Genomic DNA, 20,086 nt, shown 5'->3' with positions numbered 1-20,086 from the left:
GCTGCACTAATTAGTAACACTATCAACATAGTTACCAGCAGCAAATTTCTTCTGTTCACCAGTCTTTGAACCACTGAAGAGTTTTTCAGTAAAAACGGTTGGTTTTTACAGAACAGTTGTGCTTCATCTGCTGATACCAGGTAAATTTCTTCCTCATCTAGACGGGTCTTGATGCATCTTTGATAGGGTCCCACTGAACATTTGTCCAATAAAGGCTGCAGCCTAATGACACCCCCACCCCCCGAATGCCACAGCCAATGCAACAGTTACTGTTTACATTTGGACTGAAGCAAGCAGGAATTAAATGGGGAAATAAAGACGGTAGCAGTTGGCGCTTTTATACCATCCTCGGTATGACTTCAACACATCTTCACTTTGTCGAGACCATCCCAGTCCAACCTTCTTTCATGCAAAGTTCATTACAGGGCCAAGAACTGTAAATGGGATTCAACTATTTGGATTATCCACAAATCCTTTTTTTTTTTTTTCTGTGACATTGGCGCTTGACATTGGGTTTCAAAAGTATGAACCAATTTGCTGTCCACCCATGGAACATAGATGAATCTGTTGGTTCAAGTGGAATGTATTTAAGAATCTGAATGTAATAATTGTGTTTCCCCATTTCTGCTTGCCCAAAGATTGTGGAGCTTTTTGGTGCTTTAAAGATAGACTTGCTTAGTCATCCAGTTGACTGCATGCGACCAACTCTAGCTTGAGGTGCAGTCTGGGTAGCGCCTAATTTACATTCCTGACACAGCCAGTAGCACCCACCGTCAAAAGGGAGAGAGCCTCCGAGCCTGCCAATCTGGTGGCACCAAACCGCCACCTACAACACAGCCAGGGAACGAGCAAGGGATGGGCTTGAAAGTAATGAAAAGAGCAATCGGCCAAGGATCCGATTTCTCGTCCAGGAGGTACTGTATCAGCTGAGCATCTCTACCTCACATCCATCCATCCTTGCTCCCCTGTCTTTTTATTTCCTTGATCTACTGGATGCTCTCCCCTACTCTTTTATGTCTCTCACTTTGTTTCGTTTTTTTGTCGGAAGTGTTCTGTGTGAGGTTTTCCCCAACGGGTGGGCAATTATAGGTAGTATGGGGGGGGGGTTGTGTTTGATTTTTTTATACTATGACTCCTCTACCACTAAGTCCCTTGTAAGGGGAATAATCTATCTTCTCTCTAACTGTATCCTTCGCTTGCCTCATAATGGTTTTAAGCGTGTCCGTTTCTTGGAGTCTCAATCGTGTGTCCTTGTGAGTGTTTTGTCTTTGTCTCGTGTTTGAGTCGGACACTGCTGACGCTTGCGGGTTGGTGAGGAGGGGTTAGGAGGGGTTGAACGGTGGCTTGGTGGTTGGTTGGTCCTTGAGTGCGCTTGGAGGGGAAGATTCCTAATCTTTGCCCCCATTTTCTTGTTTTCTTCAGGGACACGCCATTCCTCCTGGTTTCCCTGTTCCTCCTCTCGTTGACTAGGAATCTCAATAAAATGCAGCCCGACTCTTCCTCTATCTCTATCTTTAACTCTGTCACTTTCTGGCTACGTGGGTTCAAGGCCTTGTTTCCAGGTCTTCTCCAAACCCTGGTAAACTCCCCGCTTTTTAACAAATAATCCCCATTTCTCCTCTTCCTTCTTCTTTCTCTATCTAATCAACTCCTTGGTAACACACACAAAAAATTGAATGTTTACATCACTCGATTCTCCTTTGACTTTATTAGGAACGCACACTAAGTACAAAGGCGCCTTATTCAGTGTTTTAAAAAAAATAACAGCAAGTGAAGTGGCCTAGAAGGATGGACCCTCTCCAGGCTCACTGGTATCCAAAACTAACAAAAACAATTTAGTGCTATACATACTGATTAAGAAACAAGGTGTCAGGAAAAAAAAAAAAAAAAAATTGAAATTGTAACAAAACTAATCGCGAACAACTGAATGAGTATTTGTGCTTAGTATGTATACTACTAAAAAGTGAGAGAATGTGCTGGTTTACATATAAAAAAAAGAAAATATATTATATGAATATATAATGTGTATATAGCACTATGCCTCGTTGTAAACATAAAATGTATTGTGTGTTTTTGTTTTTTTGTTTTTTTAAAAAGGTGGCGGGTCACAGTTGATTGCTAATCAGACAGGAGACGGTCAGGTCGGTTTCGTTCCACTGAGTTATGTTTGTTCAGTGCAGGGAGGAAATGAAGGGAAAAAAATTTACGTTGAAATGACTTCACCCAAAGTCCAACACTGTTGTAAAAGACAAAAAAGATATAAGTATCCCTTTAGACTATCACACTAGAAGGTTCTATTTCTTTGCTGTTTTGAAATGACTAAATATTTTTGATGATTTTTCTTTCTGTTTCCTTAAAAAGCAATTTGAGATGCAATACATAATAATCTTATCTTTAAGACAGCCTTTCCGAAAAACTGAGGTAATAATGTACAGTGTATGTTGGTTGTTGAACTACAACACGGGCGATCTTTGAGCTGCAGATTCAATAGGCTACTGTACTGTATGTAGACTGCTGTTAAATACAAAAAAAATCATAAAAACAAATTACAGGAAGAATGTGGTCAGTCACGTCGTAAACACATAACACGTATACAAAACAAATTGTACTAATATACTCTTGCACAAAATAACGTCCCAAGTAGTGAAATAACTTCACAATATTTTCTTCTCATTGAAAGGAAGCTGTTGTAACTATGTTATTACCACATTTTGATGGTGCACAGGTTTGCTAAAATCTGAGTTGCAATGGACGTTTGTATTACAGTATCAGCTAATAATTATACATGTATGACTCCGGTAAAGGAATGTGGGAGGGAGGAAAAAAAGAAAAAAGAAAGTTGTCGCTGGTTTGACCCCGTTAAATAATTTCAGACTACTTGAGACAGACAAGGTAGACACTGTAGAAATCCCAGTGTCACTGCTGCACCTTTCCTTCATCCCCAAAAAGGAAGAATTTGGATTAAATCAATTACTATAAAATTCAAATTACAGTAGTATATTATGGTCCAGAGCAGTTTTACACTGAAACAATGTAAGAGGAAGTTAAAGGGTGCACATTAAGGGTGTGAACCAGAGGAGAAATGTATCTTCCAACCTATGTGGAAAGTTTTACAATTTTGTTTGTTTTGTTTTTTTTTACTGATGACCAAAATTTTACCTTAAAATGCCTTTAGATAGCAAGTTAAGCTTGCAATGGCAAACATTTTATGTGGGGAAAAACTAGTTCCTGTTTGATCTGTTGCTTTATCCTTTTTAGAGGAGAAACATACAGTTTCTACATCCAAAATAATCCAAAATTTAGACTTTCACTTATCTGAGGAAATCTTGAGACATCAGCATATGGTGGGATTTCTACAGTGACTGCCGCTGTGCCTGTGAGGGTACCTCCTTTGTTATAGAGGTGAATGACATCGAAACAACCCCATTTTTCATCATGGCAAGCCTTAAAAATCAATCGGGGTGGAAAACGAAGCTACCACTAGCTTTTAGTATTACCGTTTCAACTCCTTTCCAATCCATTTATTATTAAATAATTACTGACGTAATTAAAACTTTTTTCAATAGCCATATTATAAAAAGGTATATACATATATATGAATATATATTTGTGTGTTTGTGTAGATATCTAGATGATTATATACTTTCTTATAGAAAACTTTGATGTTGACCATTCTCCTCAGTGTTTTGAGAACACGTTGACACATTTCAACATAATACCGCTGTCCGCTTGGTCTAGGTCCTAGGTCAATGGGCAACGAATCCAAATAAAAAAGAAATGTTTAAAAAAAATAAAATAAAAAAAATTATAAAAAAAAAAAAACTTCCAAAGGGAATTACCCTCATCAGAATGCAATACCTTTCTTTCCACTATTCATTTCAGAAAAATGGAAAATGGCAAGAAAACCATAAAACTTGATAGATGAGTTGACCAAAAAGAAAAAATTCAACTATAAAGAGCGTGGCTCGTGACGGCTCGCAGAAAAAATGTGACGTTTTCGGCAGCCACGTCAGATTCAGTTTTATAGATTTCATCTTTCCAATGCCATGGCCCACAAAAACACTTCCTTCTTTTTTTTTTTATGTCACTCACTGTTTCTTTAGTTCAGAAAACAATGTATCTGTCAGCTAGCTACACCATCAAATTAGCCCCTAACAGGACAGGAGTGCTTGCAATACCGGCCCGATTCCGGCCTCAGATTCCACTTCCGTTGTTTGATCTGTAAATGGTTGTGTCACATTTCATCATCAACAGTTGTACAATACACATAAACTAATGGGTAATCTTTCAAACTTGATGGCAACAGTGATGTCAAATAGGCACTTAATAGGGAATGCAAACTGTCAAAATCTGCTAAATGTGAGTGGGTGTTTTTTTGGTGGAAGAAAATATTTTGACATAAGGGCATACATTGTTTTTGTTGTTTTTCATTACTATTGATTTCATTGTCTATTTACATCTAATGACTATCAAATTCACATAAATGATTTTTTTTCTTTTTTAACTTAGTTTTTGGTAAAACAAAAAAGGTAAATACTGCTAGTGAGATTTTATATTTTTACATATGTTGGTTTTATTTTGCGTTTCTTCTTTTTTTATTTATACGCCACTTAGTTTGGATGTCTTTAAATGGTGTTTTTTTTTTCTTCGTTTTGTGTGATTTCATATGTCTTGAGAATGTGGAGACAAAGGCATTTCAGTATTTTTGAATTGTTAAAATCTAGTTTCATAGAAGCGGAAGTATCTGATGTTATAAATTATATTTTAATTCATGTAAATAGTTTAAAACAGAAGACTATGGCTTCCTTTTAAACTGAATACATTTCTCTTCAGAGATTGTTTACATTATGAAACTGTAGAGATGTGCTCCTCATATACTGTATAAAGTACATATATTCATTGATTTGCCTCCAAAAAATAAAATCCTAATGAACAGCATTCTTTCAACTAATGTGGTTATTTGTGAGAAAAAAAAGAAAAGGTTTTTAGAGATGGGTTGATTGTGTTTTAGCTCACGTTTGACCATATTTACTGTCGACATCAAAAGAAAGCTAACAGGACATTTTGGGGTTTCTTCCTCACGGTACTGAGGCTGTTGCTACGAGCCACGAGCCATCAGGTCTTTGTATAACCAAAGCGAGAGTTGTGAGTGTCCTTATTCACCACCAAGGTTGACCCTTGTCTCCAATCCTGTTTGTGATACTCATGGACAGGATCTCAAAGGGCAGCCAGGGTGAGGACAATATCCAGTTTGGGAGCCTCAGAATTGTGTCTCTGCTATTTGCAGATGATGTGGTTCTGTTGTCTTGGGACCATGTTCACAAGTGATGGAGCACGAGATCGTCAGCTGGATCGGTGCAGCGTCAGCAATAATGCAGATGTTGTACCAGATCGTTGTGGTAAAGAGGGAGCTGAACCAAAAGGCAAAGCTTTCAATTTAACAGTTGATATATGTTTCGACCCTCACCTCTGGCCATGAACTGGGTAGTGACCAAAAGGATAGGATCACAAATATAAGCGGCCCCAATGAGTTTCTTCTGTAGGGTCTCTGGACTCAGCCTTAGAGATAGGGTAAGCCCGAAGTAGAGAAACTGCTCCTTTGTGTCAAAAGGTGCCAGTGGAGGTGGTTCAGGCATCTGATCAGGATCCCTCCTGGGTACCTTCCTTTGGAGGTTTCTGGTCACTGACATTTCACTTACGTCAGCTTACTACTGAAGACAGTATTGACAAATTGAGTAGCTGCTATAAATATGAAATGTTTCAACAGGTATTTGTGCTATACTTTCCAATGTCTGCAATATGGCAGTAAAAATATACTCACTGCACTTTAGAAGCCTGCATTTTTCTTTCTTATTTATATAGGGTTTGGGTTCAACTATGTTGAAATGCTTTATGTTGCTGGCACTTGCTGCTGCAAACAAATCATCTTGCTCACTGTGATCAGTCACAAAAACAAATGTCAGTTTCTGGGAGCAGTTACTCGTCTTTAGACACAGTTTGAAACTGTCATGTCTTGTGCCTTTCATGAGTGTTATTTATGTGTGTTTGAATACAGCTGGGCGTTGGCATGTTTACACAAGACGGAATGTATTGTATGGCTGCTGTGATCGACCTATCCATGCTGTGGAGAGGTTCAGCTTCACAAAGCCATATGCTCTGCTGCCTGTGTTCACACATTAATGGGCACTCCCTCTTTCTAGTCTTCCCCTGGTTAAACAGCACCCTATTAAGAGGCCGCTGGCAATTTTCCGCCTGGCTAGACTGTGATTCACATGTCACTGACTGCACTGATGATGTCTGTACATGGGACATCACTTTATGAGCACTGCTGTACGGATGGTCTCTTTTCCTCTGTCACATCCACACCAGCAAAAACACATGGGAGCATTTTATGTTTCACAAAGCCCTGAGGCTATGAAGATAAAAAAAAAATAAAAAATCTAAATGTACCAACCAAACATCAATTATGTTCCTTCTGTGAGGCAAACAGCACTCTCTCCTGGTCAGCTACTAGGGGCCATAGCAGTCTGCATTATGCTGATTTTCTGCCAGGTTGGGCAGCCAAAGTTCAACTACATTACTCTCTGACCCCAAATAGGATGTCCAAGTGCATTCATCCAAAATAAAAAAGTCTCTAACTCTGCTCTTGTCTCTCCCATCTCAAGCATGGAGCAATATATCAGTGATGACAAGGATACTTGCTATTCCCTCTTGCATGTTTGGTCTGAAACCAGCATAAGATTGGCACAGATAGTTGCATCCAGGTCCAAACTAACTACAGCAAATGATGACAAAACATAAAACCACATAAAGCCATTTTTGAACACAGCGAAACAGAAGGAACTCACATAGCCAGAAGTCACACAGCAGCATGAGCATCCCTCTGGAGTTATGTTTCTGACAACTTGATGAATGTAATAATTTGTCTCCCCTTAGCTCTAATTGTCTTTCTTTCTTCACCAGCTAGCTGCTAACTTTGTCTTTTTGTCCTTTGGTGCTGGTCAGCTAGTGTCAAGTGGGTTTAATAGGTGGTTAGAGCAGTGGTTCTCAAATATTTTCACATCAAGGACCCCTAAACTGACACAAATTAGACCACAGACTCCCATCTGATAATATCTTTACTTTTTTATGTTTTATAATACGGAAAGAGTTTGAAACCCATGACCAAAATAGTCATACATTCTGTCATTGTGTTACTTGTGGACAGAAATATAGTGAAAACAAATGATTTTTGCTGGGGAAATTAAACATTTAGCTGAAAGCAGCTAAAATGTGTAGATCTATAGATTCTCAATACTAACGCCTGGTTGGTTTGGCACAACGACCATTTTAACACAGCACATCAGTCACTTCAGCTTCTTATATCTGAAATCTCTTTCTTTTGATCGCTACCCAGAGCTCATGACCACAGGTGAGAGTTGGAGCGTTCACATTCTGGCTCCAGCTTCTTTCCTTCCACCATGACAGTCTGGTGAAATCTCAAGGTACAATCTAACCCTCTACTGGGAACAAGACTCCAAAACACTTAATCACTTTCACTTGGGGCAGAGACTCCCTCCTTATCCTCATACAACTGACTCTCATCCCACCTGCTTCTCATTTTGACTACCCATCGACACAGTGCACACTTCGGGTCGCACTCCAGTGAAGCCAGCAGAACCACATCATTTGCAAAAAGCAGAGATACAACCCCGAGATTAGGAAAGCATGAACCCTCTTTACTCCTTGGCTGAGATGGAAGAGATTCTGTCCATGAATATCATAAACAGAATCTGTGAACAGGAACAGCCTTAGTGGAGCCTGCTGCTCACTTTGAAAGCGCTCGGCTTACTTTGGAGAATGCAAACACAGCTCTTACGTTTTTAAAGATGGACCAGTGACTCATAGCAACACACCCAACAATCTATAAACCTGCTGTATCGTCAAGACACAAGTACTGTAATACAAGGTTGTTGTATTAAGCTGCACAAGTTAAAGCTAGGTTTCCCAAAGAAGTCCCAACGTGGTGTATGAACTCACATCATAAACTTCTAACTACAGTCATTTATTCATGTGTAGTTAAACATTTCTCCAGTCAATGCAGCCAATTTGCAAAGCATTAACTTTTTTTTTTTTTTTTTTAATAAACTTTGGTGATTAATTGTTCAGCTCAAAGCCAGAGGAGAAAGCAGACGATTAGAAATCATCCTGTCAGCCATTTCCTGTCCTGCTGTCCTCTGTTTGGTTGTTTCTGTGGGGCAGTCGTGACTGCAGCAAACAGAGCTGCTCTGCAGTGCAGTGCAGAGTTATTACACACACACAGTGTTGTCCCCATGAGCTTCAGCTTAACTCTGACAGGGACAGCAGGACAAGAAACGACCGCCCACCATGAACCTCATATCTTCTGTTTATTTGTTCCAGTTCCTCATGTTGAGGCTGAAAGTCAAAGTTTGTTTTTCTGTTTTATGCAAATCACATTATGGCTTAAGTTGAGATATATTCAAAATAACCGACCTACACAGGCTACCTGTGGCCGTCCGAATCAAATTCAAATCACCAATGCTGCCTTCAAAGCGACTTCCAGGTCTGCACCCATCTACTTGAACTCAATCACAGAGTCTCAGGCTCCTTCTCGGCCACTGTGTTCCTCCAAAGAATGTCGTCTGGCATTGCATCCCTGCACACAAGGCAGGCACACAGTCCAGACTGTTCTCGTCTGTGGTTCCCTGATGGCGGAACCAGCTACTGAATGCTATCAGAGCAGGAGCGTCCATCTCTATCTTCAAGAATCTCTTGAGGACTCATCTCTTCAGAGAGCCCCTCCTCTCCTAAACACCCTAATATTCCTAACTAGCACTTTCTATGCAATTTCGGTGCACTTCTTTATTTTGATCTTCTTGCACTTATTAAATAGATGTAGTACTTAGTACTTTCACCAAGGTCTCCTACTGCACTGGAGCCTTAGGGATGTCCCTCACTTGTAAGTCACCCTGGATAAAAACACCAAATGAGTAAATCTAAATGTGTTTTATTTTATATTGTTGTGTTTTATGTTTCAGGTGTTTCAGAGTTTTATTTGTCACATGCCAAGGTAAAATGTACAGTAAGCAAAGCAGTGAAATAAGGGTCGGAATCAGCAGCAGGGTAGTATGTGTGAAACTGTAAAAATAAAAATAAAAAAATAATAATATTTATTTTTTCTATATTATGAAAAATATCGCATGTGGACGGAAATATCGCGATTTTCGATATTATCGAATATCAGCCCAAGCCTGGTTGACAACAAGAGGGAAAGTCAGCATTACTTTGTGCAGCGCTACCAAGTGGAAAGTAAGAAGAAATGAATAAAAATATGGAGCCACAGATGGCTGGCAGATGCAGACAGTATGGTCTGTTCTGCAGCGTAAATCAATTTTTTATCTCAGCAGTCTCAGCCAAGACTTTAGGCATAACATGTCAAATACAACTTCAGTAATATTAAAACAAGCTCACTACAGTTTATAAAAGCATCTTTTGACAGCGGCCTTGAGAGAAATTGGACTGTGGAATTACCAAAACTTCAGACAGCCAAGATTTCTGACATTCCAGAAATCCAACCAGTTGTCCGAGAGCCAAATCACTGATGATTCAAGCAATTAGTCAGACAAACAACAACCGATATGGCAGAAATTTGGCCCATTTCTGAAATTAGTCGGGGGCAACTAATTTGGTGCTAAAATCTGGCTTAATCCGTACAGTGGCATATTCCCAGTTTTCTCATTACGCTCAATAATAAAGATTAAACTTAGTGTTTGTTTATTCCTCACTGTATGACTGAAAAAGCTGATTGGTGAAACTTGGGAGTCTGAATGGATTTCAGTATTTGGGGAAAATATGCTGCTTGGCTAAAGGGCATGGAAACATCATTTGTATGATGAGAAAGAAACTACATCTGATTTCCCCTCATGTCTGCTGCGTGGTAAATACTTTTCTTCAGTACTTAGCACAGACCAGTGAGTTGAAGGTCTTCTGTTGGTAAACATCTCTCTAATCTCAGAAACTCAAAGCGACAACCATGATTTTTTTTGCCATTTGCTGAAATAAATTTTGATATTATTCATTCTGCCATTTTTTGCTGTTTATTTAGACAGATTAACTCAAGACAAATTCTCAAAACCAATTAAGCGTGTTTAAAATATGTATTGTATTAAAGTCATCTTAGAAATGAGGTCAGCGCTCAGCCACAGTGAGCAGCGTCTCTGGGAACGTCAACTGAGCTCAGACAGCAAACATTACACACTGCAGAGAGTTACTTCAGGTCAAAGGTCACCTTGTCCAACACGATGATAACTGTTGCATTCAGTGGATGCTGACTCCATGTGACACATATGCACAAACTGATGACTTACAACTACTGAACTCACTGAACATGCTGATCTGCTTGCGTCTATTTTGTTGCTGTCCACTTTTCTACCTTTCACATGTTTTTATTCTACTGTTTATCTGTAATATTTATCTTTAGCCTCAGGAAAAAAAAGATATTAAACCCATACCCGGTTAAATAATATAAATAATAATGCATATATAGTGTATAATTCAGGAATATGTTTTCTCCTACCTAGAAATCATATTATCTTTAAAACCTCCTGTGGGGATTTTGACCATGAGCTGGAGAACAGCAGTGTTTGGTGTTATATCACTGAACAGATGCAAGCACATTCAGTGCGTTGCACTTCGTGATACTGTTGATTTCTTCAAACATCCTGCAGCCTCTTAACTGTCCTCATGAGACATGTTGATGCACGCGGGCACATACGTCACTGGAATGATTTGTCTCGCTTTTCTGCCTGTGTTAAAGAAAGAAAACTGTCACGTCATTGTGTCCTCCTGAGATCACATCTCCTCTCACTTTTTTTTTTTGTTTTTGCGTCACCTTAAAATCATTTGTCTTTGAAAAAGGTCAACCTGTCTCAGCAGTTATTTCACAGCTTTCTAACATTTCTCTTCAGATTTTACAGTCACAGGAATAAGTTGTTAAACAGTCTCTACTGCTGAAACAATTTGTTGATTAATGTAATTGCTGATCTAGAGCAATGTTATTGACTATGATTTTGAAAATGAAAGAAATGCCAAACATTTGTTAGATACAGCTTCAGAAATGTTTAGCTCGTCTTTCTTGTTTTAGATCATTATTTAAAGATTCAGTCCGATGAAAATCAAGTTTTAAACCTTGTTAACATGTCCATATGGTGTTTTCTATATAATAGAATACATATCATGAGCAAAATAAGCAGGCAATGCAATGATTATTTCTTGGAGTATTTCCACCTTGGAACTGCAGTGAACCAATGACTTTCTCATAAAAATGGCTTCAGACAGCCAGGGCTTCATACGTCATGTAAAGAACCAATCCTGTCAACTTGCGGGAACGGAGCACGGGCAAAATAAACCTGAAACCTTGCCATAAAAGATGCTAACTGCGCTAACCGTTCTGATATGTCTGATGTCTGCTAGTCACCCATTTTGGTGAATAACAAACTCAAAAACTCCTGAGTCTGGGTCTAACTGAGGCTCAAACATGTGGCTGAGTCTCTCTGATGTTTCCTTTGACGCTCTCTACTCTTTCAACTGTCAGCCTAGCGCAAGCAGCGGGAGTGGGCGGGGCACAAGGCCTTATCTAGAATTTCTCAATGAGGAAGTAAGCATAGATGTCCTTCCAGACCCCTTTCTTTGAGTTTATCTCCACTTTTTATTCATGAAAATAATGTTAAACAAAATATTAATCATTGCAGAGTATTTTTACATAGTTTAAAATGTGTCTGGAGAGGAACTTTAACGCTTCAGGTCTGTGTGTTCTCAGTGATACTGCCTGACAGTGTCAATCAATGTGATTTTAACAACTTCAACACTATCTAGAGGGGAAACAAAAGGTGAAAGCTGGATGTCAAGAGGTTACCATAAAAAGAAACTGGTGGAAGTAAGCCTGGTTATTTCTGAATGCTGCACACACAGGTGATCTAATGTAAGAATTTCATGTGATTCCAGTGTGATTCCACACAGCAGCAACTAAACATTGCACTGCCACAGCGATGCTGATGAGAATGCATTTCTGGGACAACAAAGCCTGAGCAAACTAGTCAAGTGACTTCCTCTGCTTAGAAACTGCAGCCGACACATGCATAGTCGTCTATAAATAGTCCTGCATTGCTCTCTGCTGTGGCTTGCAGGCTGGCAGCTCTGCAGTCACGACTGCCCCCGATCCCTGCTAGAATGAGGGTAAAGCTCCCTTCCTGCAGGCTCTCTGGGTGTACTGCAGCTGCTGCTCTGCCTCTCCCCCTCTCTCTCTCACTCTCTGCAGTCACGGGTTGTCCCTGCGTCAGAGCCAGGCTTTACAAGCACTGCTGATCATCACAACCGTATACGGCAATCCTTTGAGCTCCCAACATGCCCTTACGTCATGGGGATTTACGTCATACACCAGTGACGACACACTTAGATTATGTATCCATGGCTATTATTATATTACTACAGCGTGTAAGGGAGGGGAGGGAGGGGTGGTGATGAATATAGCTGCCCCCCCGTTGAGACTCCAGTGGCGATCACTTTTCATTATCCCTGCTATGGCGTCATGTTGCGTTTTATAACAGTATTATGTATGCTTCTAGGTGGGAGAATGCATTAATGTGTACACACACAAACACATTTAAATGGATGGTGCAGCTGACAGATAATAATACATTGTCAGCTGTTGTGCAAGTTGTCGTTTATGCAGCAATTCTGCTTTAGTGCTGCAGGCAACTCTCTCCCATCCACACTAATTTGCAGTGAGTCTCATACAGCCAGTTTCCAGATGTTTACTTCTCAGTGTAGTGAAAAAGACAACTACAAAAGGTGTGTAATTTCTTGTTTAAAAAAAAGAAAAAAAACTAGACCAACGTTTCTGATTTCAATTCAAAACGGTTTGAATTTGAATTCTGAAATGCCATAATGCTAAATACCTTGAAAATCATGTGCTGGGACTGGGACCGAGTGGTGCCAGGATTTATTTCCCCTATAATTTCTCAGAGTGTGTGTGTGTCCTACTTTGTTCTCAGAGTGAGCTGCTCCCGGTAAACATGGATTTGGTAATTATCAGGTCAGAAGACATCTAAGCATCTACACAGCTAAATGTGGTTAAACAGTTCTGTATACATCTATGTTACATCTAACCATTGTTTTAACATCTTTTAGCCAGCATGAATTACATCTCGAATATTGTAATTAAAAATCTGTCGCAATAATATTCATAGGTATCCTAGATGTTTAAAAACCTATTAAACTCAGTTTAAGCCAAGACCACTTTTGACCTATATATAAGTGCTGTTTCAGTTTTGTAGTACAGCAACGAGAGAAAATCACTTAATACCCATAGATTAATGTACAGCCTGACAACTTCTGTACAATCAATAAACATCTGTGGTTTGGGAAGGAAAGGATTTAACTTTGGCATTTTCTCCCCTGGTGTGAAATTGTTGCTTACCACCACCTGTTTTTGGGGAAATAAATTTTGGCACAACACTTGGCCAGCTCCTCCACAGTGCTGTCAGTCAAATGCTCGTTGGGGTGTAAATCCTCTTGGTTGGAAAAAAAGGTGCAAAAAAATTTCCAAACAGATTCTCTAGAGAATCAAATGAGAGTGCAGCGAGAGACGAGGAAACATGCAAAGAAAATAACAAGTATGTGTCGTTGAAATGAAATTACAAAAGTGCAATCAAATATGCTGTTTATGTAGAAGCACTTAATCATACATACATAACCGTATGAGTGTTTAATGCTGAAACACATTTGTTTTATAGAGTAATAAAACTGCACAGAAATGTATGTGGATGCAGATGCCGTTCACATTTAAATACTATTTTCTACACAGCTATGCTCACACACATGCACACACCAGCACCAGCACTAGCTCATCACAATAAGATGCCACATAGTCTCTGACTAACACACAAAAACACAAGAAACCAATTCAAAATCACCACAATTTGACACCAGACACAGCAACACCTAACACACTAATGCCCCCCCCACAAACACACACACACTCACACACACACACACACACCTCTCAATAAAAACACGGACACCAGTGTTAGTCAGTATGAAAATAGCGTCTTTACTAATCTCTTTTCAAACAATTTCACATTTCCTCATTGTCAACTACAGCAAAACTGACTGCATGTGTGTTTGTGTGAGGAATTAGTTCACAAACTGTTTCATCTCCGCTGATCTGCATTAGATTTCTGCGCAAGTATCTACAAACATTTACATTAAATATCACAAATGCTAAAAAGGATTATTATCTTGTAACATACTTTAATACACAGTGTACAGTAAAAACCAGTGCAGCAGAGAAGGTAAGCCGTCTTTAACCAACCAATAACTGAACAACAGAGTACATGAAGGTATTTTCAGCGTGCATCTATTTTGCAAGCCATGTTCTGCGTTTGCATTTATAAATTTCTCCGTTCTGAACCTTTGACAGCACAGACGAAGAAGAAGCTGAGACAAACATGTCAACACAACTAATGTCGGAAGACCTGAGCCAAAAATATAAAATAACACTTGACTCACAGACACTATGGAAACGCCCAGTGACGAATGTCATTAACCAGAGTTGGAGCGTGTTCCCTCTCTGTGTATAAACACATCTCCATCATAAAAGAACCACAACTACAAAATGCACAGAATCAAAGAGTCACACTGAAGCTTTAATTTATAGATTGTCTTGGATCTTTTTTGCCTTGATGTTCTTTACAGCTCATAATAAGAATACATAACAATAAGTTTGCATTTGCTTCATCAAGACAAATGTCTAGAACTTTTTCAGTCTACTGAGAAACTCTCTGACGTCCTCAGACTGACCCAGACCTTTCATCTGAGAGCATATACTGAACATTTGAGCTGACACTGAAGTGTAATCAGGAGACACTGGTGTTTACAACACAAATGTGTAGATTATTAAAGGTCAGTGTAGGTTACATCTGCTGCTAACCCACAAGCCGCAATCACAGATACTTAAAGGAACAAACTAATGCTTTGCATGTTTTAGCCCATTAGCTCCTCAGCAGACTGTGTACTGTAACATTTCTGCTGAGCATTTTCTATAACAGACCTTTCTAGGCAGCTGCTGGACTCAGTTAATGCCAGTACAGCATTACAGGCTTGTAGGTAAGATGACATTTAACACCCGAGTTGCCATTTGAACCTTTTCAGTCCAGGAAGCTTCCAAATTCTTGACAAAGTACAGACAAAACACATAGCTTGCTGCATGTAATGCTTTTTGGTAACCGACTCTCAAATGTTAGATGTTGGAGCTTCCTGCAAACACCTGAACACAACATGAAGCCAAGTGCATCTAATGAGTAACACAGTATCAAAGCAGCAAGGACAGGAAGAAGCAGTGCAGAAAGGAGATTTCAGTAAATGCAGGAGAAGTGAGAGACATCCTCTCTGTAAACTGGATTTAAAAAGAATAAAAGGAGAAAATCTTTTGCATAAATCCAGTATTGGACCATAACCATGTTGCAAACAAGGTGGTGCTATTGTAGCCTCTCTAGCTGAGAATACAAGTCTTTGATTGTGACTGGGCTGCACTCGCTGCAGGAGGAAGGAAGAAAAGAAGAAAAGAAAGAGGGAAGAAAAAAAGGAAAAACAGAGAGGAAGTTAGTTTTTATTATTCAAAGTGACACCATGAAAAATGCATCCAAACAAAACTATTTGTTTCTCATCCTGTGTGTGTATTTCTGTGTCTCTGTCGTTACCAGTTTTGGCATAAATTTCTCACCTCACAACTGGCACATGACTGTTCAGGCTCAGAGGCATTTACATCCCACATGAAAATAGAGAGAGTAACGCATTGTTTGTGTGTGTGTGTTCACGTGTCTGACGGCCTCCTACCTTGTTTGGCTGCCACAGCTTTCTGAGCCTCCTCCTCCTTGGCTTTCTTGGCTTCCTCAATGGCAGCCACTTTGGCTTCGTGCACCTCCTTCAGGGCGTTCCACTCCTTCCTGTTGTTCAGCAGGCGGTCCAGCATGGGGGTGATCTCCACGTGGAAACGGCTGAACTCCTGAGGAGCAGGAGAGGTGGAAGAGTCAACACAAATCGAATCACATTAAATCAATACAGCTTTGTTAGATCCAAACAGTCAAAATAATTTATTAAATCATACATATAACACTAACTAATCAGCCTCACATGGTGCGAACAAATTCGATTATGATAATCCATTTGCACATCCGAACCGTCTTGTAATAAAGTTATGCAGCCAAAAACAAAGTCAATATCAAGCTGCATGTAAATTTGTTTGTTGTTATTTGTTTTAGCCAGTGGCAGGTGTTCATTGCAGTGAGTGTTTGAGTTAGAGGGACTCAGTAGTGGGTGTTTGCGTGTGTCTTTGTGACATCTGACCTTGTACACAAAAGCGCAGACAAAGTCGATGAAACCACACTGCAGCTTCGGCAGCTCCTCTGCTTTGTTTCTGTCCATCATGGGCTGGAGAAGAGAGAGAGAAGTGTTTAAAGCACTCGATTATGGTGATCTGGTCATCAACACTATCGCTAAGCTATTGCACTTTAATGTCCTTATCATTACCTTTTTTTAGATATTGTAACAATCATACCAATGAAATGTAATTTGCTGTTGAAGTACTATTGCATTAAAAATACATCAAGGTATCGTCGCTTTAACAGTGTGTATAAAGCATTTCACAAGCACAGAAACTGCTCTAACAACTGGTTTCCCGTTCAGCCAGAAAACTCTAATGGATTTATCAATTTCAAAGTTTATGTAAAACTACTTACTCTATCATGTGTAAAAAAAAAAAAAAAAAACCTGAGGAAACTAAAGCTACTGCATTGTCCTTGAACACAGCACTGGCGTCCTCCCAGCCCCAGTGAAGGTGTTCCAAAGCTGACCTCTGACCTCTGACATCTTTGCTGAGTGTGTGGTGGGGAGACAATTTCCCTAACTTAAGAAGGCCTATTTCTTTTATTGAACATACACCTGCTTTAACAGCTTTACCACAATCACAAATATGGAAAGCACTCCATCCTCACTCACTGAGAAAACTGTAGATTCATCCAAAAGAGACTCAAATGCTTAGAAGCATCAAGTCAGAACCTGAAACCCAAACTGTCTCCTTCAAAAGCCTCAACTTTGCATGCTTGTAAAAGAGGGTCATAGTTCCATAGTGTGTGCTCTCTGAGTGTAAACAAAGCTATGAATGAACCATGCAAAGTTACATTAGCTTCACATTAGCAGGCACATTCAAAAGGTGCTTGGTACTGTAGCGCAGCGTGAGCAGCACAAAGCTGTCAGAACTGTGAGGAAATCCATGCTGGCTGTAATTGGTGGCAAAATTGCCCACCTACATTTCCTGATAAAATTGATCAAGTGTTACAGCCTCTGCAAACTCTTTTTTTCTTGTCAGACCACAGTGACTCACAGAATCGACTGCTGGGAAAATACAAACTGATCAAAATGAAAAGTTTTCCCTGTTGACTGATGCTATTAAATTCAGAACACTGTGAGGTGAGAGAGTGTGGGATGGTGCTTCTCACACTTCAAGTGTCTCAAGGACACGAGGGAATGAAACACAGCGAGGGGAGAGAGAGAAAGAGAGACAGTGGCAGAGAGAGCCAGGGGAGGGTACGGTCGGCTGGGCTGGGGCCACAGTCACCGCTCTTTCTGTATCAGTGCTCCACATAATGGCCCTGACATCGCTCAACACTGCCGCCACAGGGAACTAAATCTGTCTTTTCATTTCGTCTTCCAGCTGCGTTTCTGTCTCTTGTTCTCCTGCTCTCTCATCCCGTCCTTCCCGCTCGCCGTCTTAAAATGAAACCCAGAGGAGAGCACCATCTCGCCATAATTCCTGCAATTCCTGTCCACCCACCAAATCCTTTCTCCTTTCTCAAACTTTATCTTACTGGCACAAACTGATTAAAAAAATATATGAAAATCAAATTAGACAGATAAACAGGTTTTCTGCAGATTGCTGGAGTACAGATTTAATTCATTACCTAGTTCAAACTACAGCATCATGTGCATATTTGTCCAGGTTATAGACATAAAATTGATCATATGATTGAGCTGATCATGAATGGTCCCACGAGGCTCATTTCAGGTGAACTGCCCCATTTTTCACTGTCCACTGCTGACTCTTGAGTGAAACACAATAATCCAAGCACAAAGGTTCATTTACAAGCTTTTCTGATTTGTCATCATGGAAAAATCAAGGTAAAAAATCAGCCTTTACCTTAGCAGGTTTTTGAGAAAAATCAGTGGTTGGCAACTGGTGGCCCATCATTTTTTTTAATCCTATAGTATCGGACCGACAGTCTCAGACTTGCTCCAATAGAAAACCACATCAGCCTAAGATTTTAGCCCCCCCCCCCCCCCCTTTCACCCCACCTCTTAATCCCCCAAATCTTACTGTGTCCTTACAATGGGTTGTTGCTCCAGGACCGTCCTCTCGAGGTCTCCCTGCTCCCAGAACTCTGCAGCTACAGACAGCGCCACCTAGAGGGTCCAACAAAGTTTGGAGAGGTCAAATTTAAAGTCAGTCAACAGACTTCGTCTCATGGTTCTCTGTGGTTAGCAAATGGTTAGTGGAGATAAGCTCAAAATTACATAATGATTTGGGGTTAGGGTTATGTGACTGTGACAATATTTTATATCTTATTATATATATTAGCATTAATTATTAAGTTTATAAAATGTTTCCAGAGTTTTCAGAGCCTCTATGACATCTGCCTGACAGTCCAAAACCAAAAGGTATTTAATTTAAAATGATATAAAACAAGTTATTTTCTGACTGATCATTTCAACACTATGTACAGTATTTGGGGGAATTCTCCTTTAAGTCACTGGCAGTCATAAAGCTACTGGCTGGAGCACGGTGCTGATTTGAGGAGCATTTTATAGCGTAAGAAAAGCTCCCGTACATGTCCTTAAAATCATCCTGTAAAGCTTTTACAATGTCCCATAAATTAGAATCTTGCTCAGTGCTCATGAGGCAGTTTCAAGCTTTTGTGCCTTGATGAGATGAAAGCCTATTTTGTCTTGCCCCTCGCAAACCTAAATTGGAGCAATGCGAGATCTGATGAATACTATGTGAATTCTGCATTTGGGATAAAAAAAAAAAAAACCTCATTTTAGAAAGAGCTAGTCATCAAGCCAGTTTGGAGGGAACAATTGCCACGAGGCTGTGGCAGGCTGTAGACAGATATTCTGTGTGCGTGGGAAGCAGAACTGAGTGGGAAAAAAAAAGTATCAGCTATAAAAATGTCAGTGGAATATCTTAAGAAGAATTAAGCAGCTCGAGCTTTTGTCTCTCCAGAACATCTCAGGGAGGACTGTCTATCATCAATAAAAATCTGAGTGACTTTATCTGTACATCAGATGATTTTTATGTAAGAATGCAACCATCTTATCAGCTTGAATCACAAACTCAAGCTGTAATAGAGACTCATTTCCCACAAGCAGAGATTCCCTTTGCTTAAATTAAGTTCTAGTATCAAGTTTCCGCAAGTCTCTGATGAGAACTTGAATTTGGAGGGCTTCATTTTGACATCTACAAACATGTAGCTGCTGTATTCAGGGTGGAATTCACCTTTTAGGAGAGGAGTTAGTCATCAAACTACTTTTAGAGCACAATCCACAGGGGGGGGCGGCCGCTGCTGTAGATAGATATCCTGACAGCGTGTGTGGGATGTGGAGCTGACTCACCAGGTGCAGACAAAGGTGAAATCGAACCAGGGGAAAAAAAAAAAAAAAAAAGTATCCGCCAAAAATAAAGGTGGAATATCGTAATTGGCATCAACTGTGCATAAGGAGCAACAGAGCAGAAGAGAACTCAACTAATCTGCTGAAGTTTGTCATAGTAACACATGGTAATAATTATTTTTTGGGTTTGATATGAGATGTTTATCAGCTTGCACACACGCTCATCATGTAGTTGCGAGACTGTAGATTAATTACATGTACCTCTGACATACAATCGTAAAGGATGAACATTAATAACAGGAGCCTGAAGGTGAGGAAAAAGCTGGTAGTTTGAATCCCAAATTTTACTACAGATGTGAAGTAA

General features: G+C 39.9%; 1 protein-coding gene across 3 annotated transcripts in view; it reads right to left on the bottom strand.

Annotated features, from left to right (window-relative positions):
• Nucleotides 1–14,089: 14,089 nt before the first annotated feature.
• Nucleotides 14,090–20,086, bottom strand: part of pde6b (phosphodiesterase 6B) — a 30,095-nt gene continuing 24,098 nt past the window's right edge. For 2 of the 3 annotated variants that reach the window (XM_022760339.1, XM_022760338.1), the window contains exons 21-24: nucleotides 18,442–18,516; nucleotides 16,405–16,488; nucleotides 15,895–16,063; nucleotides 14,090–15,594 (exon numbers count right to left, since the gene is read on the bottom strand). In XM_022760339.1, coding sequence (XP_022616060.1) covers nucleotides 15,551–15,594; nucleotides 15,895–16,063; nucleotides 16,405–16,488; nucleotides 18,442–18,516 — 372 coding nt within the window. In that variant the 3' untranslated portion in view covers nucleotides 14,090–15,550. Of the gene's footprint in view, nucleotides 15,595–15,894; nucleotides 16,064–16,403; nucleotides 16,489–18,430; nucleotides 18,517–20,086 lie in introns of those variants that run through there. The other variant, XM_022760340.1, reaches the window with a different exon arrangement.

This window comes from Seriola dumerili, unplaced genomic scaffold (assembly GCF_002260705.1).
Source record: "Seriola dumerili isolate Sdu_G_001 unplaced genomic scaffold, Sdu_1.0 BDQW01000331.1, whole genome shotgun sequence".
NCBI classification, from domain to species: Eukaryota; Metazoa; Chordata; class Actinopteri; order Carangiformes; family Carangidae; genus Seriola; species Seriola dumerili.
Note: the sequence above shows the minus strand (reverse complement) of the source record. Positions and strands in the feature narration are given on the sequence as shown.